Source organism: Rhinatrema bivittatum, chromosome 6 (assembly GCF_901001135.1).
Source record: "Rhinatrema bivittatum chromosome 6, aRhiBiv1.1, whole genome shotgun sequence".
Classification (NCBI taxonomy): domain Eukaryota; kingdom Metazoa; phylum Chordata; class Amphibia; order Gymnophiona; family Rhinatrematidae; genus Rhinatrema; species Rhinatrema bivittatum.
In genome coordinates, this window is record NC_042620.1 from 370,802,005 (window position 1) to 370,829,389 (window position 27,385).

Genomic DNA, 27,385 nt, shown 5'->3' on the forward strand with positions numbered 1-27,385 from the left:
CCAAACAGCTGACCGAAGACAATAAGAACAACTGGATGGGTGTCTGTTTGGAAAATCTCTGCCGTTATGCAAACGGAAGTGAATCAATGATGGCACGTATTGTTACTGGTGACGAATCGTGGGTGCACCACTATCAACCAGAAGCGAAACGCGATTCCATGCAGTGGAAGCATCCACTATCACAGACACCGAGAAAGTTCAAGCTTGTGCCTTCTGCAGGAAAGGTGATGTTGACTGTGTTTTGGGACCGAGATGGGATACTCTAACCAGTTTTCAGAAGCGTGGTGAATCTGTTAATTTGGCTTCCTACTGTGCTACTCTATTAAAGCTTAAAGGAGCTATTCGTAGAAAACACCCAGATCTGGAAAAAAGAGGAGTGCTGATTCTTCACGATAATGCCAGACTACACACTTTGAATGAGACTTGTCAGACAATTGCGAATCTGCACTGGGAAGTTCTTGAACATCCACCATACAGTCCAGATTTGCCAAACAAGTGAAAATTGCTGGGTGCCAAACTGAAAAGCCATCTCGGTGGTAAACATTTCACCAGCGATGAAGAAGTGGAACAAGAGGTGAAGCGCTGGTTACGATGCCAGCCAAAAGACTTTTACGCAGAAGGTTTTGACTGACTTTTCAAACGTTGGGACAAATGTATAAATGTTCACGGCGATTACGTTGAAAAGTAATTGGTTTTTCCAGAAAAACTGTTTGTGACTATATTCTGTATATTTCACAGTAAATAATTCATCTTTTGCATTTAAATAAATTTCATGAATATTAATCCCATGTATGTTTGTGACTTACTGACTTACCCTCGTACAATAAAGAATTCTGTCATGTAACTAGTATACTTGAATGTTCTTTGCTGCTGTTTTTTATGGATTATTTGTATTTTGCTTTTTAGGATAGATGGAGTGATGAGAACTATGAATACTGAAAAATTGCTGAAAAACCCTCCCTATTATTCAGAAACCAACTTGATGCTCTCCTAGACTTTGATGTAAGCATTTAGTTTTTTTAAATTTAAAAACATGTGGATTGTTTTAGTGTTTCTATAATTAATATGTAGTTGGGGGCGAGATACCACAGGATAGTATTTCTATGAAGTTATGATTCTGACCTATGTCACCATTTTTATTTTTTGTATGCAGGCAAATCCAAATGAACTGACCAATGGTGTGATAAATGCTGGCTTCATGCTTCTCTTTAAAAGATTCCCATTAGGCTGTTTGCAGCATACAATGAGGGAATTATTAACTTGTTAGGTATGTAGAACCATGATTAAATAAGGGCTCTCAAGTAACCTTCATCAAAATTCTTTAAATGATATTACATTTTGAATATTCCTTTTAATTACTCAAATGAATCTGTCATTTGGCTTGTGAACTTAGTTTCCTGAGAATAGGTAATAATATAGTAGCTAGCATTTATATATATATATATATATATCTATATATATATTTAACAGTTTTTTATACCGACCTTCATAGTAGATAACCATATGAAATCTTTTAGACTGATATACAGTTACTTACAGTTTTTGGTAATGATTACATTGAAACTTGCTATTGTTTAAAGTTTCTTATGCCCAGCAAAATAAATGTATGTAGTTCTCTTAGTAAATAGAAACTGTTCTACTTTGTCATTTTATGTAAACTTATTTGGCCTCTCAAGTCTTTTTGTCAACAGATAGACATACTTGAATTTGATTTGTGGCAAAAAATATTTCACAACTCCCAATTCCTGTTTAGCTACAAGTTGCATGACTTTGGTCTTAAGAGTAAGGGAAGAATGACTCCAAAGGAGGAACTTGTAAAACTTTAATCTTTTACAGTTTACAATGCTTCTTCATTGTTCCTTACTTTAATGAAGCAGATTTCCTTTCTGTAGATGTTAGGCTGATTCTTTGCATAAAAGACACAATAAATTGCCAATCTAATATCCATTTGTATTTAATTGAAAGCAGCAAAGAAACTTAAGGTATACATTGGCTTATAGTTGTATCCCCTATTTCCTGTGGAACATTTTATACGGCAGGTGTTAGCAATATCTGTGACAGAATTTTCAATCTTTGTGGCAATTAATGTGGCGTAACTTTGCATATGTTTGCATGTTAACATAGATTTAAGTTTTTTTTTTTAATTTTATTATGATTTTATAATTTTTGACATAACCTGTCAAGATACAATGCGGGTATCTATTGTCTTTCAAGACAAAATAAGTAATAGTTTAACATTACTAAACCAAAAGACATAGAACTGAAATATTTATCAAGTAGATTTACAAGGCAATCTTCTATAAAGTTTATCAATAGATATCCTATTTACTATAAAATAATCAGTAATCTATCTTCTACACTTGAGCTTTACTATAGAGACAATATATCTTCAGAAAGAGAAAGTATAGCACTCATTCTCTACTTAAGTGGCAACCGGTTTAGCCAACATTGCTCCCAAGTAATTTTTTTGTTTCTAAAACATTTTTAGATCTTCTGGTTCATAATAGATATATCTCTCGTTATTTAATCTTAACAGACATTTACATGGATATCGAACTACCATTTGTGCTCCTTTTTGTTCAGCCAGTTGTTTCATAGCCAAAACCTATTTCCTTCTACATTGTGTCACTCTAGCTGTGTCTGGAAAAATCCAAATTTGATGGTTCTAAAATTAGCAAATGTCGCTTACCTGTAACAGATGTTCTCACAGGACAGCAGGATGTTAGTCCTCGCATATGGGTGACATCACAGGTTGGATCCCTGTACAGAAAACTTTTCTGTTAAAGTTTCTACAAAGCTTTGACTGACACTGGCATACTGAGTGCACTGCAATTATCCCTGTGAACCACAGGTGTCTCCCTCAGTCTCGTCTTATAGCTAAAGCGCAAGCGAAACTAAAATAAAAGTAAAAAACGTATACAGACCCAACTCTGCGGGGTGGCGGGTGGGTTTCGTGAGGACTAACATCCTGCTGTCCTGTGAGAACACCTGTTACAGGTAAGCAACACTTGCTTTCTCACAGGACAAGCAGGATGGTAGTCTTCACATATGGGTGAGTACTGAGCTGAGGATGCCCGAGAGTGCACCAAATGCACCCGAAAAGCGCAATGACGGGGGTGGAATTTGGATTGGAGGGCATCCTGAAACCCTTAACGGGTTGGTGGAAAGATGTTGGATAGTGAAACCGAAAAGAATAAGAGTAGACGGACTGGCCAAACATGGAGCATGATGGCTAGTCGTATCTAAGCAATAATGGGCTGCGAAGGTATGGAAAGAACTCCAGGTTGCAGCCTGATAAATATGTACAAGCAGCAGCAGCCGAGGGGAAGCTATGAAGACCGGGACGGATGCAATAGAGTGTGGTTACACACAGTGTTGTAGTGAAATGCCTGCTTGTTGGTAGGAAAAAGAGATACAGACTGTCATTTAGGAGGAATAGGTCTGTTTGCCCACTGGAACTCGCAGCTTGACTCTTGCCACAGAAAGAAAGAGTTAGGTGGAATTCCTATGGAATGTAGTGCGATCTAGATAGAATGCAAGTGCACTATTACTGTGCAAGAAGTGGAAAAAAACCCTCTCTGGTGAGAGAGAGGTGTTGGGAAAAATGGGCAGAGTATATTCTGAGTAAGGTGAGATGCAACGTCTACCTTAAGAAAGATAGGAAGTTAAATACGTAAAAACCACTCGGTCATGGAGGAACGCAGGGTCGGATGAGTATGTAACAAGGTGTGTAACTCACTGACCCTGTTGGCAGAAACGACATTAGGGAAAAAATTTCCCACGTCAAACTGTGAAAAGAGAGTAATGGAAAGGCTCGAACGGAGAACGTATGAGACTTATAAGGATAAGATATAGGTTCCGTGACTAAAGAAAATAGAGGCGGCTTGATTAGTGGATAATCCATGGTAAGCTGACTCAGAAGGGGTTTACTGTTAATCGGGTATCCCCACTCCAATTGGAACAGAGGTGTACCTATGTGGCGGATGTCTGGGGAGCAGAATCCGAGGGAGCAAGAGAAAGAGTGGTGTAGAAAAAAGGGTAATACCCTTTTGTATGCATCATGTGGTAAATCATGCCAGTTGGAATGGTAGGATTTATGTGTGGAAGGTTTTGTGATGCTACCAGTACCTGAGAACATCAGTAAGTCTACAGTTTGTGACTGACTGGTGAGAAGGCGAATTGGTTACTGGTTTGATAGATTGAGAAGTATGGGAAGCATACTGGTCTCGGGCAGGACATGGGTGTGAGGAACAGTGAACCCCGTCCCGGTTCAGCATTAGAAGAGTGCTGGCTATGAAAGGCAGCGGAAGAGACACATTTAAGAGGCCCTTGATGGAAGAAAGGCGTCTATGGGAACGCATTGGAAACATGTGTAGGGAGTAGAATCTGTGCACCGTATGGTTCGATTTGGATGCAGAGGGCAAGTTCGGTTGACCTCAGCGCTAGAAGATTTTTTCGCCACACATGTAGTTTGAGACCATTCGAGAGGATGGAACCTACATGGAGAAGGTCTGTTGAATGCGTTCGGTAAATCTCTTAGAGAAGTGGCCCGAAGATGCACGGAGTGAGCAAGGGCCAAGGGTAGAGCTGCGCAGCTTCCTTGCAGAGCAGCTAAGATGTTGTGTGTGGTTGTGGGTTGGAAAGCACATTGTCCCTATGCTGTCTGTCTATATGCACAAAGATTTGTTGTAGAGGCAGTATTGGAAGGCATAGGGTATAACTCATGGCTACAGCTCCAGGATGTTTATGTGAAACTACGCCTGGAGCGAATAGATTGTATATTGGGTTGAGAAGCGTTTAGGTCAAACTTACAACCCTGAGGAAATGCGAGCATGAGCGGGATCAGACTAGGTTTAGGTTCTAGATCTGCAATATAGATGAGAGACGAAAGTGGTTGAACAGCTTGGACCCACTGATAATGGAATTTCACTGAATCTAACCCATAGCAGTTTTGGATCTTTGAGGAAAGTACATAGTGAAAAAACCCCATAGCCTGACAATGAAGAATTGAGGGGCTGAGATTATGGAAAAATGCACGCAGGGACATGTAAGAATTTATTAGAATGTCTGCGCCTATGCTGGACAGGAAGGTCATTGTGACTGTGGTGTCCAGAAGTGTTGTATAAGGGATTTATGGCAGTGACAGTAATCCCAATTAGTAAATGTATAGTGAGTCATGAAGAAGTTAGAACTCCGTGCGTGGACTGACTGTGGTTATGCAGCTGTCCATGCAAGGAAAAGCATGAATGATGTTGCACTCCGCAGAGAAGCAGTATTCAACGGTAGTGATTCAATGAATACCCCAGTTGCGAAGCTGGTGTAACCGGCAGAGCTTGGGATTGTAATATTGTTGACTCACCATGAAGCACATAGAAAGATTAGAGGTAATGTTCTTTATCCCAGGACAAGCAGGATGCTAGTCCTCACATATGGGTGACGTCACCCATATGTGAGGACTACATCCTGCTGTCCTGGGGTAACACCTATTACAAGGTAAGCAATTTTGCTTACTGTGATATGGAAGCATGGTAACGAGAGATACCATTTTACCTGTGCCTTCTGACGAAAGTTGGTATTTCTGAGGTCCAGGATGGGTGGAGAGTAACTACTTTCTGTTGAAAGAAAGAATAGTGTAATTAAAAACTCCCCAACCCCCCCTTCCCCCTCTGCGCTATGTAGCTTCTGGGGGAGTGTACCGGGAACTTTGGTACAAGGTGGGGGTAGCTGCTCTGATATCCGGCCAGTTGGGAGACCATGAGGTGTCCAACTGGAGGGGCTGATGTAATCTGGATATCCTGTAACCTCCTGTGGGAGTGTGAGCGGTAAAGTCTTACCCGCATTTCTGTGTGCTGTACAAGGAGACATAGAGACCCTGTTGTCAGGCTTCGAGGTGGACTTGCACTTGAGGCAGCATTTGCTGGATTTCGTATTTAGCAGATTAGTGAATGCACCTGGAACTTGGTTCTGAAGCAGGAACCAGAAGCCAGAGCATTAATCGGTACAGAGCCTCATTGCTGAAAAAAGGGAGGAAGCCCTGATACAATCCCAAAGAAATGATAGAGAGGTTCTCCTGGTATTGTGGCTGACATAGCTGGCATGGCGATATGTGACACTAATAGGTTCTTGGACGGTACATGACCTAGAACGTTTCGAACCATGTGGTCCGAATTAGAGAACACATCTCAATGGGAATGCCACAGAAGTGGGTACTTACCTTCCGACGTGGATCGCCGAAGGATGAGTCGGTGAAGATTGCTGGCTCCGTGGATTTCAGGAATCCTCGAGGGGTAGCCTGTGGGTGTAGATGTCATCTCAAATCTGATGCCTGGTATGGTGGCGCAGGTATAGAGGAGACAGGCTGGGCGTGGCTGGCGCTTCCACCGTAATTAGCGGAGGGCCACAATCCTGCACCGATGATGGTGGGGTACGCTGGGAACAGGGGAGCTGATTAACGAGCTCGTGAACCCAATCCTCGTCGCAGCGGCTCGATGTCTCGTGACGCCAGTGCAGAATTCTTTGGACCTCAATTTGGTGTTTCTGGAGCACCAAGGTCTGCCAAAACTGTGCGGAACAGTGCCGATGGCAGTGGTGATGTTGCTCGGCCCGAGCATGTCCAGCATTGAGAAGGATAGCACCAATGTGCTGGATGGCTTCTGGGCGGACGGTCACCGTGTCGGTGATGATGCATGCCATGGTGCTCGGCCCGGTCTTTCCCTAGCGCCGAGATGGAAGCCCTCGCTGTCTTGCATGGCGATTGGACTGTCAGCATGCCTGCTTTGCTCCTGGCACTATGTAGTGTCGTAGGATAATACGGGGCTTTAATAAGAACCCAAAGTATGGAGCACTGTGTTCAGGCGAGGGCATTACGTGGCAGAGCTATGTTGGTATTGACGGTGTCGATGGCAGCCGAAGTGGCCTCGAGGATATCGTCAATAATGTATATGAAAAAACTTCGATGACTCGGCCATTGAAATGATGACAGTGACGGAGCACTGACGGCATTGGCGTAGGTATCTATGGGAACGATGTGGCATCGAATAGTCGAAAAAAACATTGTTGGTATCAGAAAAATTATACCGGCATCGATGGAGTCTATGACCGCATCGATAGGAACGTCGAAGACACCGATGGAAAGGATGTGGGTGTCGAGGGCATCGATGTATGGAGACGGGCATCGACAGTATGGCCATGGTCGTTGACGGTATCGATTGGATCGACTCGGGCAGTAATGGTGTGCATGGCATCCGTGCCACGGACATGGGCACAGATGGCACCGACATGGGCACTGATGGAATCGATTTTGGCATGGACCCCATCGATGGAATTGACATTGGCATCGATGGAATTGGCATTGGCATCGATGGCCATCGATGGAATCGATGCAGGGAGGATGGCATCAGGGTACCGCGGGGGGATGGGTACCGATGGCATCTAAGAATCCAGGACGGTCTGAAGGGGGTAGCGATGGGGCATCGACTGCGTGAGGATACAGAGGAAATCAAAGGACCTGAATCTACAGGGGCCCTGGCGGCAACGGAAACCGTGGAAATCCCTGTCCCTCTAGCGCTAATAACCAAGCAGAGTGTCACAGCGGGACACTCGCAGTCTATGTGTACCTAACTGAAAAAACAGGGAGAGGGAAGGCCGCAATCGGTTGGCAGGCCAGAAAGGTGACAGGAACCGACCGAAAAAACAGGGCATAGTACTCACCGAGCGTTGAATAAACGTACGGGGAGGGAGACCCGTGTAGGGAAAAGTTTGTCTTTCTGTGAGGAAAAAGTATTAGAATTTCTCACAGAGCTCCTAACCGCTATGCTTACTGTAGAGCGGAAAAAAGAAGACTGAGGGAGACACCTGTGGTTCACAGGGATAATTGCAGGCTGAGCATGCTCAGTGCACTCAGTGTGCCAGTGTCCGTCAAAGCTTTGTAGAAACTTTGACAGAAAAGTTTTCCGTACAGGGCTCCAACCTATGATGTCACCCATATGTGAGGACTACCATCCTGCTTGTCCTGTGAGAATAGCTGTTCTATTCCGTAGAAATAGTCTGACTGTATCCCTGTCTGAAGAAAATACAAACTTGACAAGAACAGTACATCTCTTTTCCACAATCTCATCAACAGTTGCCTCAAGTAGATCAGACACATTTAGAGGGTATGTTTGTTCCTCATTCACTGTATTTGACATAATATAATATATCTTTGCAAGATGGGGAGAAGCTTCTGAGGGTATTCTCAATATTTCCTTCATGTATTTTTATTTTATTTATTTATTTAAAATTTTTATATATCGACATTCATCCAGGATATCACATCGGTTTACAGTGTAACACAAACAAGCGCCAGGCATGGCGCTTTACATTGAACAAATAAAACAAATTAACAAATGAATAAATGAGGGTGTGAATAACAAGGGGAAATTTGCATTAAATAGTCAACGAGGTTTGTAAATATATAAGCAATTTAGGAGTGCTAGGAGGAGAGGGGGGAGCAGAGGGAAGGGAACGAGGTGAGGGGGGGAGAAAAGGTATGAGGTGAGGGGGGGAGAAAAAGTGTATGAGGTGAGGGGGGAGAAAAAGGTAGGAGAAGGGCGAAGTGAGGGGATAGAGGGCCAGAAGAGGGGGGCAGTGGAGAGGAAGGGAGAAATTAGGTGTATGCCTTGGCGAAGAGCCAGGTCTTGAGTTTCCGCTTGAACGATTTGAGGCATTCCTCTTGCCGTAGTTCAACTGGCATTGTGTTCCAAAGGGTAGGCCCGGCTATCAATATTGCACAGGCTCTGGTAGATGTTAGTTTGTAGAGTTTAGGGGAAGGGATGGGCATAGTTGCGAGATGTGCGTATCTAGTAGGCTTATTAGACTGGTGTAAGCGGAAGGATTCATTAAACCAGTTCATTTCAGGATTGTATAAAGCCTTGTGGATGAGAGAGAGAGTCTTATATTGTATACGGGAAGCTATTGGGAGCCAATGTAGATCTTTTAGAACAGGTGTAATATGGTCGTGTCTGCGTAAGTTGGTCAAGATTCGGGCTGTTGTGTTTTGTAAAATTTGAATGGGGTGAATGGTGTTGTTAGGAAGGCCGAGGAGAAGGGAGTTGCAGTAGTCTGTTTTGGCGAAGATGGTGGTTTGGAGCACTGTTTGGAAATCGGGGGGGGTGTAGTAAGGGTTTTAGTTTTTTTAGTGTATGAAGTTTAAAGAAGCCATCTTTTAGTATGTTGTTGATAAATTTCTTCAGTGTGAAATGCCCATCGAGAATGATACCCAGATCACGGACTTGTTGTGCAAATTGGAACTGTGAAAGAGGGGGAAGGATTGAGTGGTTAAGGGGTGAGATGAGCATGATTTCAGTTTTGGTAGTGTTGAGAGCTAGGTGGATGGAAGAAAGGAGATTGTTTATGGATTGGAGAGTATCGTTCCAGAAATCCATGGTTTTAGAAATAGAGTCAGTGATGGGTATGAGGAGCTGAACATCGTCAGCATATATGTAGTGTGGGAGATTTAGGCTGGATAGGAAGTGGCAGAGGGGTAGAATGTAAATATTGAAGAGGGTTGAAGAGAGGGATGACCTTGAGGGACACCTTGATTAAGGGGGATAGCCTTGGAAACATGATTGCCTAGCTGAATTTTGTAATCTCTATTGCTGAGATATGAATTGAACCAGTTGTGGGCAACACCTGTAATGCCTATTTCAGTCAACCGCTGTAGGAGAATGGGATGGCTGACGGTGTCAAATGCGGAGGAGATGTCAAGGAAGACAAGTATGTATGATTGTCCTTTCTCAAATCCTTTAATAATGTGGTCTGTTAGGGAGAGTAAAAGAGTCTCAGTACTATGAGATTTCCGAAAGCCGTATTGTGCGGGGGCAAGGATGTGATTGTCTTCAAGGTATTCTGTGAGTTGCTTGTTAACGGTTTTTTCAAGGAGTTTAGCAATAAATGGAAGATTGGAAATAGGGCGATAGTTGGCTAGATCAGAGGGGTCAAGTTTGGGTTTCTTTAGGATGGGTTTGACAATAGCCTGTTTCAAGGGGAGAGGTACCTGTCCCAAGTTAATGGAGAGGTTAATGATATTTGTTAATGGTTTAGCAATAATATTGGGTATTGTGAGGAGATGTTTTGTGGGTATGGTGTCAGATGGGTGAGTGGAAGGTTTGGCTTTCTTGATAAAGGTTTCTATTTCTAATATTGAGGTGCAGTCTAGGGAGGAGAGAACAGTAGTATTGTTGCAAGTCTTTGTATTGATGAAATCTGGTTCGACAATGTTGATGGGACTGGCACAAGGAGTGAACTTGAAAGTAACTTGTCTACTTTGGTTTGGAAGAAGGTGACTAGATCTTCACATTTGGATTTGGCTACTACGTCAGGGATGTCGGGGGCAGCCGTCTTGGTAAGTGAGTTAACGTAATCATATAGTACTTTAGGGTTGTATTGGAATTGGTGTATTTTGTTGGCATAGAAGTCTCGTTTTGTCATGTTAAGTTTGTCATTATATAGATGTAGGGAGGTTTTAAATTGTGCCAGGTGTGTGTGTGAGGGATCCTTGCGCCAAATCTTTTCAGATTTTCGAAGGAGTTGTTTAAGGTTTTTTTAGCTCTTGGGAGTACCAAGGTTTCTTACTCTTGTTACTTTGAGGACAGATAAGTTTAGTTTGCCGGGGGCAGGTAGAATTAGCTATATTATTGGTGATGTCATACCAGGAGGCAAGAGCTGTGTCTACATTGGTGAGTTCTAGATTGTCGAGTTTGTTAGCGATGGCTGATATAAGGTCATCTCTGGTACAGTTTTTCCTGTAATGTATGGTTTTTTTTGTACTATCATGGCAGGTAGGTGTCTTGATGGAGAGATCAGTTTTGATAAGGTGATGATCTGACCAGGGGATAGGTGTGTGAGATCTTGTAAAACTGATCTTGTAAAAATGTACCGTATTTTTCGCTCCATAAGGCGCACTTTTCCCCCCCCAAAAGTGGGGGGAAAATGTCTGTGTCTTATGGAGCGAATATTAAAAAACCCCCCAAAAAAACCCTAACTACAACCAATGTTTTTTTTTTGTCCCCCTTCCCCATCCCAACCGATAGCCTTTGGCCCTTACTATGTCACAGGAGCAGTGGACAGCTGGTGCCATCTTGTGCTCCTACCCTGTGACATAGTAAGGGCAAAGGCTATCGGCGCCATTTTGAATACTAGTAGCCGACGGCCCAAGTGCTGGAGATCGCTCCCGGACCCCCGCTAGAACACCAGGGACTTTTGGCAAGTCTTGGGGGGGGTCAGGAGGGTGGGGGGTTGTAGTTAATTAAATATAAAGGGTTGGGATGGGGAATGCCGCTCTGGAACAGAGCCGGTTTAGCACACCATTTTTTAAATTTTTTTTATTTTCCCGCTCTGAATCCTAGGTGCGTCTTATGGTCAGGTGCGTCTTATGGAGCGAAAAATATGGTAAATCTTACCAAAGGGAAATTTATTACTCTTAGATTTAAATATCTAGATTCATTTTCTAATCTCTCTAGATTTTTTGTCTGTATCATCTCCCCTTGTATTATGCTAGCTTGTACTTTCTGAACTTGGGAAACTTTCTGCTCTAAATCTACTAATTGAGCATTCTGCTTTTCTAAATTTTTTTCTGTTTTCAATACTCGTTTTTTCATCTTCATTGTAACATTCGTTAGCTTAGATATAGATTTTTCTAGAGTGATAATTGCTGTCCAAACAGAGTCTAATGTAATTGTCTATGGCTTCACCAGTTTCTTCGCGGGGGTTATGTTGGCCAAATCTGTCCCCTCAATATCCAACACCTCCGTGTGTTTTTTGAGGGGACCCTCCTTTTCTCCCTTCCGTGGCTGCTCTTTTAATTCTGCTTTAATATTTTCTCCCATCTCAAAAGATAATAAATTTCCAACTTCAGTTGAATCGGTGGTTACTGTTTTCTCAGGGAAAACTCTTTCTTCTGAGGAGATCTGAAAGGGAGGAGAAGGAGTTGCCGGCGCTCCCGGGCTGAGTGATAATGGTGAAGCAGGTAAATCCAGTTTCAGCTCATCTACTGGGTTTACAGAGCTTCCTCAGGAGTTTTTTCGAGGGCTGGACTGAAAAAGTTCTCAATTTTCCCCTGGGCTGGGTTTGCTGGAGAAGATGACACTGCAGCCTCCCTTAGCTTGCCCTTCCTTTTAGTGTGTGGCATAGTGATATGCCAGATGAAAAACAGGTCCTTAGGAAGTTTTCTGAGAACAGCAGTTACTTTCTATATTAAATCAGATGTTTATTTATTTATTTTATTTATTTATTTTTAATTTTTATATACCGATGTTCTTGTATGAAATACAAATCACTCCGGTTTACATAAAACAGTGACATTCCCAAAAAAGGGGAGGGGCTTTACATAGAACAATAGAACAAAGTACAAATTAAACAAAGTATAATATAGTATAAAATAGTATAAATACAAGAAATGATTGAACAATTGAACTCAATGTCATAGTGCAGTTAAAAAATCATATTTCCTAGCGTATAGCAGATGGACTCAGAACAAGTGGGTATAGTGTTGCTCGTGCTAGCAGTTGGAGACGGATCTGACGTCAGCACGGGTACATATACCCCCACAGGAAGTTGAAACAACTCAGTAATTCCGTCTCCAAAGCAGTTTGGAGAGCCTGCACGCTCCGCTGAGCGTGTTCTTCCAATACTACTTTCTACATTCTACTTTACCAAATTTCTTACAGAAGGCGAGCCCCGCACTCCTGCGGTGATACCCTCGGATCCCTCCCCCAGTTGAGTTTCCCGAGGTGATTTCCGCGATCCCTCGGAGGTCTACGCCTCGTCCTGTGGCCGAATTGTGGCAGGGATCTAGCCCCCGAGCGAGAAGGGCTCGGGCCGGGCTGAGAGGTGCCTCGGTTCCGGCGTGGACTTAGCCCCGAGCGAGACGAGTTCAGCGGCTTAGAGGCAGCGGGTGCACTCAAACGCGGCGGTGAAGGTATTTCCCCTCTCCCCCGCAGCCGGAGACCGCCCGGGTTCCAGCCAGGAAGCGCGAGGATCAGGGTAAGGCGTACATCTCTTACTCTTTGGTCTCCGAGGTACGAGGATCGGCGGGCATTGCCTGCATTGCGGCACGCCGTGGAGGTCGCCATTTTGTCTGCCTTGTTCAGGGTATTGAGCGCCCATGATAGGCGCCTGTTGATAGGCGCACAACGCAGCATAGCTTGCTAGCGGATGTTCTTGTCGATGTACGCATATGGTATATTATTGAGCGCATATTGCTGAATGCATATTATTGAGCGCATATTGTATATTATTGAGCGCATATTGCATATTGCTGAACGCATATTATTGAGCGCATATTGTATATTATTGAGTGCATATTGTATATTATTGAGCACATATTGCTGAACGCATATTATTGAGCGCTTATTTGTAATATTGAGCGCATATTATTGAGCGCCATATTATTGGCAGCATATCGCATAAGCGCCGGCGCCCTGCATTCGCAAGACGCGATGGAACACTTAAAATGCTCCGGCGTCTCCAGAGGCGGCACCTCCTGATTCCGGCGTGAAGCGCTTTGGCCTGTGCTCAGCGTGCCAGCTTAGAGCCACGCAGAGTGAGGAGCCAGACTCCCTTTGTGCCCAATGTGAGGAGGCCGTGGGAGCCTCGGGCCAAGGACCAGTCTCAACCAAGGCTTTGCTGACAGTTCCCCAGGGCCACCCTGGATCTAGCGGGCCGTCTTGAACAGCCAGGAATCCCGGGGGACCCTGATACCCCGACGGCTAGAGAAACAGCTTCCATTTCATGGGTGGATTTATTTAAAGGGATCCACGCCTTTGTACAGATGCAGTCAGCTTCCCGTCCAGGCCCTGCTGCCCCGGCTGACCCTGTACCCCGGACCTTCTTGCCCTTACCGCGGGCACCCGCCTCCGGCCAGTCTGGCTCATGCGGATCTTGACGTCTCGGAGGACGAGTCCGAGCCCCCCGAGGAGGGGAACTTCCCTCGGGGATTGAGCCATATTGAACCATGAGGCGGTTCTTTCCCAAGGAAGATCTCTCCGACCTGGTTTCTCAGTGCCTGATGGAGTTGGCTATTCCAGGCCCCAGCACTATGGAGGCATCTACGCAGAACCCCCTGCTGGAGGGTCTTCGTCCCACAGCCCGCCATTTCCCCTTCCTGCAAGCGGCGCAACAGCTGATCGATTTGGAGTGGAATGCGCCGGAGGCCTCATTCAAAGGGGGTCGGGCCCTATCTGGCATGTACCCCCTGGACCCGGCAATCAAGGATATGCTGGCGTGCCGTAAGGTGGACGCCTTGGTTAGCGCTGTGGTCAAGCGCACTACCATTCCAGTGGAGGGGGGGGGGGGGGCGGCCCCCAAGGAGGCTCATGACCGACGCCTGGACGCCATCCTGAAAGAAACCTTTGAGGTGGCAGCTCTGTCTTTGCGAATCGCAACCTGCTGCACAGTAGTGACGCGTTCCTGTTTGTCACAGGTCAGGAACAATGCTATCCGGCAGCGGATATGGGAGTCCGCTCTCCTCCTCGTTTCTCTACGGATGCCGCCTCCGACCTAGTCCGTACGACAGCCAAGGGGGTCTCATCCTCAGTAGCAGCCAGGAGGCAGCTCTGGATACGGAATTGGTCAGCCGATGCTCCTTCGAAGACACGTCTCACTAGAATGCCGTTCAAGGGTTCTCTCCTGTTTGGCAGCGACCTAGATAAACTGGCCAGCACATGGGGTGCCTCTCCAGTACCCCTCGACTGCCGGAAGACAGGTCCAAGAGGAACCAGCGCAACCTTTCCGAGGCCCTCCAGAGGTAGAAGCTCCCATCGCTTCACTCCCTATAGGAGTCGGCTACCAGGCACCTCGTCCTCAGGCCAGGAACCAGTCCTTCGGGTCCAAGCAGCACAAGAGGGAGCCGGCTCGGGTTCACGGTCCCGCCGCACCTCACAATGAGAATCAGCCGATCCATCCAGGGGACGGAGCCATAGGGGGCAGGTTAACTCTCTTCTACCCCAGATGGGTCGAGATTACGTTGGACCAGTGGGTCCTTGCCATCATCCGAGAGGGGTATTATCTGGACTTTCATCACATCCCTCCAGACAGGTTTGTGGAATCTCCGTGTCCAATCCACAAGAAGGCAGCATTGGAAGCTACCCTGGCGAGGCTTCTGTCCTTGAAAGCCATAATCCCAGTACCTGCATGGGAAATGGATTCTGGGCACTATTCCATTTATTTCATGGTACCCAAGAAAGAGGGCACCTTCCGACCCGTCTTGGACCTCAAGTCAGTCAATCGATACTTAAAGGTCCCGAGGTTTTGCATGGAAACTCTGCGCTCAGTCAAGACAGCTGTACAGCCAGGGGAATTCTTCACGGCCTTAGACCTGTCGGAAGCCTACCTGCATATCCCGATCCATCGGGATCATCAGCGCTACCTACGCTTCAAGGTTCTGGGACGACACTTCCAATTCCGGGCTTTGCCCTTCGGGTTAGCCACGGCACCGCGGACCTTCACCAAGGTGATCGTAGTGGTAGCAGCGGCGCTCAGACGGGAAGGAATCCTTGTCCATCCCTACCTAGACGATTGGCTGATCAGGGCGAAATCACGAGAGGAGAGCCATCGGGCAACCAACAGAGTGATCTCCCTTCTGGAAAGCCTGGGATGGGTAGTCAACCTAAACAAGAGTTGCCTACAGCCTTCCCAATCACTGGAATACCTGGGAGTCCAGTTCGACACCCAGGCAGACAAAGTCAGTCTCACCACCAAGAGAAGGTTAAAACTCCAGACGTGTCTACGGTCCTTGATGGGAGCCAGCCGGCCCATAGCTTGGGATTATCTGCAGGTTCTCGGTCTCATGGCATCCACCCTGGAAGTGGTACCCTGGGCGCGGGCCCATATGAGACCACTACAACGCTCCCGCCTCTCTCGATGGAGCCCACGCTTCCGGAATTACTCCGTGCATCTACCTCTACCAGCCAGAGTGCGGACCCAGCTACGGTGGTGGTTGCAGTCCGACCACACGAGCAGGGGGTCAAAGATGTTCTCCCCCACGTGGATTCTGCTCACCACAGATGCCAGCCTGAGCGGATGGGGAGCACACTGCGAAGAACTCACCGCCCAAGGGCGGTGGAACACAGTAGAGTCGGGGTGGAAACATCAACCGTCTAGAAGCACGGGCAGTCCGGTTAGCCTGCCTGCAATTTGGTCACAGACTGTGGAACAGGGCAGTCAGAGTGATGTCCGACAACGCCACCATGGTGGCATACATCAACCGTCAGGGCGGAAGCAGAAGCCGACAGGTGTCCCTAGAGATAGCCCCGCTGATGGCTTGGGCAGAGGCGAATCTCCAGGACATCTCCGCCGTCCACATTGCCGGGAGGGACAACACCGCGGCAGACTTCCTCAGCAGGGAAAGCCTAAATCCGGGAGAATGGCAGCTGTCCCCCACAGCCTTCCAGATGATTGTGGATCAGTGGGGACTCCGGACATGGACCTACTAGCGGACAGGTCCAATGCTCAAGTACCCAGATACTTCAGCCGCAAGCGAGATCCGTTCTCTCTCGGGATCGACGCCCTGGTTCAGCCATGGCCTCCAGGGACACTACTATACGCCTGTCCGCTGTGGCCCCTGCTGGGCGCCCTTATACACAAGATTCAGAAGCACAGGGGCCTAGTTCTTCTAGTGGCACCAGACTGGCCAAGAAGACCCTGGTACGCGGACATGAGAAGACTACTGGCAGGGGAGCCCCTTCCCCTGCCTCCTCTCAGGGACCTGCAACGTCAGGGTCCCATCCTCCACGAGGATCCGGCTCAATTCTCTCTTACGGTCTGGCCATTGAGAGGGCTAGACTGAAGAAAAGAGGTTACTCGGAGCCGGTTATAGATACACTCCTCCGAGTTCGCAAGTTTTCCACATCCCTCACCTACGTAAGGATCTGGAGAGTATTTGAAACCTGGTGCGACACTCATGGCACCAATCCACATACGACCACAATCCCTATTGTTCTGGATTTCCTGCAGGATGGGCTTCAGAAGGGTCTCTCCCTCAGCTCCATCAAGGTTCAGGTGACTGCGCTGTCTTGCTGCGGTCCCAGGAGGGAGGGCAAGACTATTGCCACGCACCCTGATGTTTCCTGCTTCCTGAAAGGAGTCAAGCACATTCGTCCGCCACTGAAGTGGCCAGTGCCTCTGTGGAACCTCAACATAGTTTTGGATTTCCTCGCGAGATCCACCTTCAGACCCCTCCGGGGCCTGTCTCTCCGTTCTCTAACTTTGAAGATGGTGTTCTTGCTGGCTGTGTGTTCGGCACGCCGCATTTCGGAACTACAAGCACTGTCCTGCCGTGATCCCTTTCTCAGAATCACTCCAGTGGCTATCCATCTTCGCACGGTTCCATCCTTCTTGCCTAAAGTAGTCTCACAATTTCACCTAAACCAAACCATATCCTTGCCAACCACGGCGGGTTTGAAGAAATCAGAAGAAGGGCGTTTGCTACGCCATCTCTACATTGGCAGATTGCTGCCCAGATACCTGGAAATGACAGAAGCAGTACGAAAGACGGACCATCTGTTCATCCTTCACAGCAGAAAGAAACAAGGAGAAGCGGCCTCTCTGCCCACAATCGCCCGCTGGATCAAAGAAGTTATCAGAGCGGCCTACGTAGAGGCCGGGAAGTCACCACCTCTACAGGTCAAGGCTCAATCTACCAGAGCCCAAGCAGCATCTTGGGCAGAATCTAGGATGCTGTCGCCCGCGGAGATATGTAAGGCGGCGACGTGGTCCTCCCTCCATACCTTCTCCAGATTTTACCGTCTGGATGTCCAGGCCAGGGAGGACACAGCATTTGCGAGGGCAGTCCTACGCGGTCCTCAGGCAGCCTCCCACCCACTTCGGGAGTAGCTTTTGTACATCCCACTTGTTCTGAGTCCATCTGCTACACGCTAGGAAATGTTGAGATTACTTACCTGATAATTTCCTTTTCCTTAGTGTATGCAGATGGACTCACCATCCCGCCCGGCTGCCAGTATACATCGGTTGCACCAATTCAAGGTAAGGCATGTCATTTCTTACACGAGGGGCGTCCACTCTACCAGGTGTCGACGCCTTCCGGTTGGGAATGCTGGCGGTCTCCAGCTACTATCAATCGGTCAGGGGAATCCTGTTTCACTAATTCATTGATCGGTCAGTACACATATATCCATAACAGCTTTTGCAAGGAAGCTTACTGAGTTGCTTCACTTCCTGTGGGGTTATATGTACCCGTGCTGACGTCAGATCCGTCTCCAACTGCTAGCACGAGCACACTATACCCTCTTGTTCTGAGTCCATCTGCATACACTAAGGAAAAGGAGATTATCAGGTAAGTAATCTCAACAATAGTGCATCTCAATGAGGTATCCCATAATTTGGGTTTATTATCGCGTCTAGGCAGCATTAAGTGTCTGGGAAGGCTTGGCGGAACATCCAGGTTTTTAGCTTTTTTTTTGAACTCCTGATGACCTGGTTCAAGTCTTAGATCTGGAGGGAGCGCGTTCCATTGGCGGGGGCCTGCTGAGGATAGTGCTCGTTTGCTCAATGATGATTTTACCGGCGGGGCATGCAGTGTGCCTTTGTATGCGCTTCTGATTGGTCTGGAAGATGTATGAGGTTGGAGTTGTGTGCTTAACCTGATGGGAGCAAGTTTGTATGTTGCTTTGTGAACGATTGTGAGCACTTTATAGAGGATCCTGTGTTTAATAGGAAGCCAATGAAGGTTGCGAAGGATTGGAGTGATATGTTCTCTTTTGTTAGAGTTTGTGAGGATTCTGGCAGCTGCGTTCTGTACCATCTGTAAGGGTTTGATAGTATTTGTGGGGAGACCGAGAAGAAGGGAGTTGCAATAATCGAGCTTAGATAATATGATGGACTGGAGTACTAGCCGGAAGTCAGTGAAGTAAAGGAGGGGTTTTAGCTTTCTGAGGACTTGCAGTTTGTAAAAGCAGTCCTTTGTGGTAGTGTTTTATAAACTTTTTTAGGTTTAGATTGTTGTCTAGCCAGGCTCCAAGATCTCTGACGTCAGGTGAGAATGTGGTATTTGAGTTTATTGATTGAGAGGAGCTTGATGAGATGGTGAGGGGGTCATGGGAGATAATGAGCATTTCAGTTTTATTGGCATTCAATACTAAGTTGAGGCTAGAGAGTAGGTCTTTAATTGGCTGAAGGCAATCATTCCAGTAGGTGATAATTTTTTGAAGGGATTCTGTAATCGGGAGAAGGATTTGTATGTCATCCGCATAGAGGTAGTGGGTGAGCTTGAGGTTTGCGAGTAACTGGCAGAGAGGGAGGAGGTAGATATTGAAGAGGGTGGGTGAAAGTGAAGATCCTTGAGGGACTCCTTGATCTGTAAGGACTGGATGAGATTCCTTGTTGTTTATCCTGACTTTATAGAATCTGTTGCTCAAGAAGGACTGAAACCAGCTGAGAGCTGAGCCTTTGATGCCTATGTTGGCTAGTTGGTCTATAAGTATAGTGTGTTTTACCATGTCAGAAGCTGCAGACAGATCCAGAAAAACAAGCAGGTAGGATTGTTTTTTCTCCAGGTTAACGAGGATGGTGTCTGTGAGTGATAGTAAGAGCGATTCGGTGTTTAGGAATTTACGGAAGCCGTACTGAGCCGGGGACAGAATGTTATGATCTTCTAGATATTCTGACAGTTGCTTGTTGACAATTTTCTCCATCAATTTGGCAATGAGAGGTAAGTTCGCGATTGGTCGAAAGTTAGCTGGGTCCGATGGAGAGGCGTTTGGTTTTTTTTAGCAGCGGTTTGAGGATTGCCAATTTTAACTGGTTAGGTACTAGACCTTGAGCGAGCGATGTGTTAATAATATCAGAAATTGGTTTTGAGATGGTGTTAGGGATGGCGATGAGCAGATTTGTTGGAAATGGGTCTGATGGGTGGAAGGATGGTTTGAGTTTCTTGAGGATATTTTCTATCTCCAGTGAGGTGGTGGGCTCGAATGACTCGAGACTAGCGTTTTGTTGAGGCAGGGTTATGAGATGGTGAGTTGGGGGGAGGCTGTTGGTTGTGAGGGAATAGGTAAGGTTGGTGATTTTTGTCTTGAAATAATTGGCGAGTTTGTTGGCTTTGTTGAGTGCTTGGTGGTCTGGGATAGTGGGAGGAGATGGTTTGGTTAGTGAAGAGACGTAAGAGAAAAGTGCCTTTGAGTCAAAAATGAAGTTGTGGATTTTTTTTGCATAGAAGTCTTTCTTTGTTCTAAGGATGGCGTTCCTGTAAGTATTGAGAAGGGATTTGTAGATAGCATGTGACGAAGTGGTTGGATTTTTTCTCCAACTCTGTTCTTTATTTCTTAGTGTTTGCTTGAGGGATTTAAGTTCAGGGGTAAACCAAGGTTTTCTATTATCTATTACGTTTATTGCAATTGGAGGGTCGGGGGAAGATAACACAATTTAAACATCGAAAGATTCTACTTACTGAGGAGAAAGAATCTTAAGGGAGAGACTTTCCAAGGAAAGCTGTGCGCGCTGACATCGACTGCGCCGTAAACAGGCTGATTTTGTAGGCCCCTTTGGTGACGTCAGGTCCTGGAAGTGATGTAATGCCGTCGGGACAAGATCCTCCTTACCCCCGGTTTCAGCGATTAGAAGGTAAATTTTCAAACGGACGTCTCTGTTCACTTCAGGTCTACTCCCTTCTCCTTCATCTCCTAGATTTAATTTTACATTATAAAATAGTCCTTTTCTGATATTTTTGTGTATGTGGTTTTTTTTTTAGAGAAAAAGGGATTGTAGTGATTTATGCTGGAGACGGTGAAGGGATCTAGAGATTTGGGAAAGAGGCGATCTCAGAAGAGGGAAATGAACAAGGGATCTTGGACAGGAAAGTTAGAGGGATAAGGGATAGAGGAGGATATAGAGAAAGGGAATTGGGGGAGAAGAAAGGGGATCTGGGGAGGTGTATATAGGATCAAGAGGAAGGAATGATGATCCACTTGCACCATTTCTCTAGACCAGTGGTTCTCAACCAGTGTGTTGCGACACACCAGTGTGTCGCCAAGTACATGCAGGTGTGTCGCCACACTTCCCAGTCCCCCGCTGACCCAGCTGCTCCCCCTACCCAAGCGAAATAGGTCCTCCGCCCGGGCTTCAAATGCTGATAGCCCGGGCAGAACATGGCAAGAGAGCTGGAGTAAGCGGCACCGGCATGCTCTCTTCTTCCCGCGCCCTGGAAGAGGAAGGTGGTGAGCAGTAGGTGCGTGCACAGGAAAAAGAGACCATGCTAGTGCGGGCAGCATCTGCCCGAAGAAAAGAGAGGTGCAGCCTGAAGGATGAGCAGTGCAACTCGGAGTAAAATGAGGAACAACGTAAACCCTCGTGGCTAATGGGACTCCTTTGTCTGCGAGGGCTGAAAATGAAGGGGGTTACTGCTGTCTTTAGGGTTGGGAGGAGGCTGCTGCTGTCGCTAGTTCAGGGAAGGGGGGGGGTGGAAGAATGAGTGAATGAGCAAGCATATGTGTTTGAGATCCTGTGAGTATGAGATAGCATGTATATGAATGACTAAGAGCCTGTATATGTGAAAGAGAGTATGTGTGTGATAGAGAGCCTTCGTGAGAGAGGGAGAACATGAATGTAAGTGTATGATGAGAACCCGTATGTGTAATTCCCTGTACGTACCCGGATCAGTCCAGACTGTGGGTTGAGCCTCCTTTCCAGCAGGTGGAGACAGACTAAAACTTGAAGGATGAACTATATCAGGACAGAGCCTATCCTCTAACCCTTCAGTATTTGTCTGTCTCCAGCAGGTGTAGCATCTGTTTTACTTTTTACTGTTTTACTTTTTACTGATTTTTCTTTTTTCTGTGTGGGAGACTGCTCCGTCTCCCAGCTCTTGCTGGGCTCAGGGGGGCTTTGCCCCTTTTGCGCTGCATAGCCTGAGTCCGTGTATGCTTCCAGGTGTGGGGTCCGAGGCTCTCGGGGTCTCGTTCCCCCCTCTGGCTGCCGAGAGGGTTTTTGAATCCGCTGCTGCGCTCAGTGAAAAAAAAAAAAAGTTTTAAACTTCAATAAGTTGCAGGTACTCACCTACCTCTAACTTATTTGCAGCAGTTGACCAGCATTTTTTAATTTTTCTGGTCATAGCAGGCCTTGAACCGGCAGCCAGACAGGCAGGAGGCAGCAGGTTTCCCTCCTGCTCTCTCCAGCGCTGCAGGCTGTCAATCATTTTTCTCTCTGCAGCCTTTTTTCTCCTCAGAGCGGCTCTATCTTTGCCACGGGCAGGCAGCCTGCCTCTTTTCTGCCAGCCCCCATCGAGCTTTTGCCATGGGGGTTCCTTCTATGCCTCCCTGCCGGGTGGGGAAGGTCCCTCCTCGGCAGGGAAGGCAAATTTAGCCCGGGGATCCCGTCCCGAGCTTGGCCAGGCCGTTCTCGGGTCGGGCAGCCCGGGAACGGTGGCCATTTTGGATTTTTTATCGGCTCCGTTTTCGGAGCTCCCTGGCTTGAGCTCCCCGGCCCCCCAGGAAGGTTTTTTTGTCACCCCCTCGCCTTCCCCTCCCCCACCCGGGATTTTTGGGGTCGTTTTTTCTGTTTTTTTCCCCTCCTCCTGTTTAAATTCCCTTTAGTGAGCATGTAGGAGGAGGTGGAAGGTCCCCCCCTTGCCCCCCCCCCCCCCCGGGACAAAACAATTAAAAAAAAAAATTTTATTAATTACTTAAATCAGTAAACTAAAATTTCCCCGCTCCGTGCCGTTGCTAGTTCGGCCGGCTGCAGAGCCCCCGGGGTCCCTTGGGACGCGGGTGGTCCCGGAGGTGCCCCTTCCCTGTCCCCCGACGGATCCCGGTACTCCCAGATCCTATAGCCAACCCGGGTGCGTTAGCTAATCTTCCTGGTGCCACCTCTTGTCCACGGATGTGGCCCTGGTCCTGGCGGGATCCTGGTTTTGTCAAGCGCCTTCTCCTTCCTTCCCCGCCCAAACAGTTGCACCTGCGGTTTCGCAGGCTCCCCGGTTGGGCCGTGCCCTGAACGAGCTCCCCTCTCGGTGGCATGCTTTGTTTTAAAAAAAAAAAAAAACAAAAAAAAAAACCCCATAATCACTCCGTGGACTCCTTCTGCGGTCGCGTTTCAGGAGGGTTTTCCCGGTTTTCAAGCGGCCCCGGAATGCCTGCTGACCACGGTTCGTGAGGCTCTTTTGAAGCGCACTCTGATATTTTAGCGCCGGGGATGTGTTCCACTATTTGCTGCAGTTCCTGCTGTGCGCAGGTCTCTCATGGGGTCATCGGCAAGATTCCTCTTCGCCCGGGACCTTCCGTGGCTAGAGGCTGCGCATTCAACCCTTTGCTGCCTCTAGCCGGAGGCGATTGCCTCGGAGATGTCCGCCACACGGCTCCTGTAGCTGTGCCACTGGTCGGCCGCTCTGTCCTCCTCCGCCCGGTGGGGTACGTTGCCATTCAGAGGTAAGCTGTTCCTTGTCCAGGACCTTGAGAGACTTTGGATTCCTTAGGGGACGGTAGGGGCCATCAGCTGCCAGTGGCCCATCTGTAATCATCCTGGTCCTTTTATACCCTCTAGTCCACGCTTTTGGGGCCAGAGTCTGTATACCCACGTGGGCACGGTGTCTCCTCCGGGGGGTTTGTCTTTCGTGGTCACAGTTTTTTGTCGCAGCATTCTTGTGGGTGCCTTCTCTTGCGTGAGGGTTAGCCCATGCGCTCAATCCTTACGCCTGCACATACTCCGGAGTATCTTTTCCTCGTTCCTCAGTCCCCTTCTGAGGCGGTTGCCTCTCCCTCTTCTCCGCGGCCTGGGTTGGGCTCCGGTCGGACCAGGGGGTCCTCGACGTTCTCAGACACGGGCACATCTTAGTCTTCCTCGTGTTTGGCGGGATCTTTTTTCTGTTTCCCCTGGTGGTCGGTCCCTGCGACATACGGTGGAGCTAACCCCCACCAAGCTCCTGTGTCTGGGCACGGAGGCCCCGGTCCCAGCCAACGTACTTGCCGCAGGCCACTATCCTATTTTCTTCGCTCACTCTTAGACCTCACAAGAGTCCCCGGGCTCTCAGTATCCCGCTTCTCCGCATGCACACCCTGTAAGCACACTCGTGCCGTCCTCCCCCCGGGGCATTCCTCGGCCCACTCGTTTCTCTCAGTGGCATATTCCATTTTCCGTTTCATCGTGGCTGCCAATAGTCTCTTCGTGTTCGCGTCCTCCGCCGGGACTCCGAGTTCTGGACGCTTCCCTTTGATCTCGCGACGGAACCTTGCAACTTCACCAATGTCTAGGTGTTGATGGCCGCAGCTCTCCGCCGGGCAGGACTCCTCGTCTACTCTTATCTAGGCGTCTGGCGTGTCAGGGCCAAGGCGGAGGTTCTTTGTCGGCGGTCGGTGTATCGCGGGCTAGCTTTCTTTGCGTCCCTGGGGTGGATGCTGTATTTCTCTTAGAGCAATCTTCAGCCCTTCCCGGAGGCAGAGTACCTGAGAATCCGCTTCGACACCTGGGTAGGCAAGGTCTTCTTGCCTTGTGTGCGGGCCCTCAAGTTGTTTGGCCGGTCTCAGAGTCTGCCCTTGCTCCCTTCTTTGATGGCTTGTGTCTGCCAGCAGATCTCGGGCTCCTCGGCTCCTACCCTCGCCCTTGTCCCTTGGGCCCTTGCTCCAATACGACTGTTCTAGATAACTTTGCTGTCCCGTTGGCAGCCACTGGCAGAACAGTCTCACATAGTTCTCCCGTTCTTGGGCTTTACCGTTGCCGTCTCACAGGGGTGGTTTCCCCCTTCTTTTTTTTTTGCTACCGGGCCTACCTCTCCAAGTTCCCCAGTGGACGATAGTGCTCACGAATGCTAGTCTTTCGGGCTGAGGAGTGGTCGGCCTCTCCTAGTATGCCCAGGGGACCTGGCCAGCGTCTCTGTCTCTCTGGCACATTATGGAGTCTTGGGCGATGTTCCTAGCTCTTCTGGATTTTCTTCCTCTCATACGCGGCAAGGCGCTATGGGTCTTGCCCGACAACTCCACCACCGTGGCTTGCTTCCATCGCCCAGGTGGTGCTCGCTGTCCGTGGGTGGCCCTGGACACCAGCTTTCTCTTCGCCTGGGCAGAGCGACACCTACAGTGCCCAGCGGCCTCTCACTCCGTGGGCTAGGGGAATGTTCAGGTTGCTTTCTCCGTCGTCAGTCGCTAGATCCCGGGGAGTGGGAACTCTTGGCTCAACCATGGTTTTCTCATCGACAGGTGGTTCCCTCCCACCTGGGCCTTATGGCGACTCTTCTCAATACCATGGTAGATTGGTTCTTTCACTGGAGGGCCCCCCCCCCCAGCCGTGGTCTTTGGTCAGGAAAGTTTTTAGACGGATAGTTCTCCACCGTTGTCCCATGGTTCTAGTAGTGCCCGAGGGGCCGTTTCAGGCCTTGGCTCACAGTTTTTCTCAACCTAGTGACGGTCGGACCTCTGCGGCCACGCCGTCTTCCTCGGCTCTGAGTCAGGGCCCTGTATTTTTTTCGAGCAAAACCGTTCACGCTTGTCTAGCGCCCCTTACTTTTTGAACAGCGATGTCTCCGGTGTGAGGGTTTTTCGGAGGAGGCCGTCTTCGCCTTCCTTCGGGCCCGGAAACGGTCAACTCCTTGGCATACGTGCGCATCTGGAACGTGCTTGGGTTTGTTTGTACGAAGTCGGGTTTTTCGGCGTACTCCGCACCAATCTCCTTAGACTGCCTCAGAGAAGAAAAGACTATCTGAGGATCCTTCCTTCATTCTCGGCGCGTACCAGTCTACCCCTTCGGCTTTCTCCTGGGTTGAGTGGCAGGTCGTCCCTGAGCGGCTACCCGTGTGCGACTTGGACTTTCAGGGGTGTCAGGCATCTACATCCACCTTCTCGCCCACTTGTCCGTCGTAAACTTTTCAGTCGGTGATGCAGACCCCTTTGTACGGCTCTGTTCGACCCTCTCCGTCGCGTCACCCTGCAGGCCCTTATGCTTAAGACTGTCTTCTGGTCTTCTCTCCTCTGCTCGTCAGATCCAAGCGCTGTCCTGGCGGGATCCCCTTTTTGCGATTTTCCGACTTCAGGGTAGGCCTTGTACGGGTTCTTCCTTTTTTTTCGTGAAGTTTCGTCTAATTTCTTTGTCCTTCGGTCGGCGGAGCTCCCCGCTTTTCTCCTGCGTCTGGTGACGGTCTTCATTCTCTTGATGCCATACGGGTCCTCGTTACCTCGCTTCCATACGAGTTCTCTTGCTCTATTTCCTGGTCCCCAATGGCTTCATGCATCTGTCCATCTTCCTGTTCCCTGGAATGGGTCCAATCGGGGTAAGCCGGCTTCTGAGTCCACTCTAGCGCGCTAGTTGCAGGAAGTGATCTCTCGGTTGTTCTTTGTCATGGCCTGGCGGTTCACCGAGGTTCTTCCGACTCATTCTTTGCATGCTCGAGCTCCTTCTTGGGCGAGCATTCTTTTGTTCTCTCCGTGGATGATTTGCTCAGTTCATACTTGGGCGTCCTTATCTCTTTTTGCTCGACACTATCGCCTAGATGTGTAAGCTCTGCTTCGGTTCTTTTGGGCTACCAGTGCTTCGAGTGGGACTGTCTTGATCCCACCCGTTTTAGGGAAGCTTTGGTACATCCCACAGTCTGGACTGATCCGGGTACGGAAAGGAAAATTAGTTCTTACCTGTTAATTTTCGTTCCTGTAGTACCACGGATCAGTCCAGACGCCCTTCCCTGTTTGTCTTTTTCTGTCCTCTCGAAGCTGGTTTTTTTCTTGCAGTTCTGCAGAGTCTATCTCATTTTTGTACAAAAATACTGAGCAAAAACACCGGAAGCCTTAGTTGTTCTCATGCCAAGAATATGCAAGAGCTTTATGGTTACTTGCTTGATCCTACTTTGGTCTTCTTGTTTTCTGCTTTGACATACGTTATACTGAAGGGTTAGAGGATAGGCTCTGTCCTGATATAAGGCATCCTTCAAATTTTAGTCTGTCTCCACCTGCTGGAAAGGAGGCTCAACCCACAGTCTGGACTGATCCGTGGTACTACAGGAACGAAAATTAACAGGTAATAACTAATTTTCCTGTTTGTGATTGAAAACCTGTTTGTGTGAAAGAGTATGTGTGCGTGATTGAGATCCTTTGTGTGTGAGAAAGATCATGTGTATGTATGATTAAGAGCCTGTGTGTATAAGTAAGAGAGAGAGCATGTGTGTCTGTGTATGATTGAGAGCTGATTTAGGTGAGGGAGCATGTGAGTATGATTGAGAGCCTGTGTGTGAGAGAAAAAGACAGCATGTATGTGTGTGATTGAAAGCCTGTGTATGTAAACGTAAGCAAGTTTGCTTACAGTTAACGGTGTTTCCGTAGATAGGATGAGTTAGCCATGCTGTCATGGGAACTGTCCGTCAGGCCCGGGAGGTGGAGCTTCACTAGTGATGTCAGAGCTTTGCTCTGAGGCTGTGCGTGGT

The 27,385-nt window shown here is 48.1% G+C and overlaps 1 protein-coding gene across 1 annotated transcript in view; it reads left to right on the top strand.

Annotated features, from left to right (window-relative positions):
- Window positions 1-27,385, top strand: part of LOC115094632 (phosphatidylinositol-binding clathrin assembly protein-like) — an 818,237-nt gene that overhangs the window by 251,134 nt on the left and 539,718 nt on the right. Inside the window, 4 exon segments of the mRNA XM_029607889.1 lie at window positions 907-961; window positions 964-1,002; window positions 1,154-1,216; window positions 1,219-1,267. Of these exon segments, the coding sequence (XP_029463749.1) occupies window positions 907-961; window positions 964-1,002; window positions 1,154-1,216; window positions 1,219-1,267 (206 nt within the window).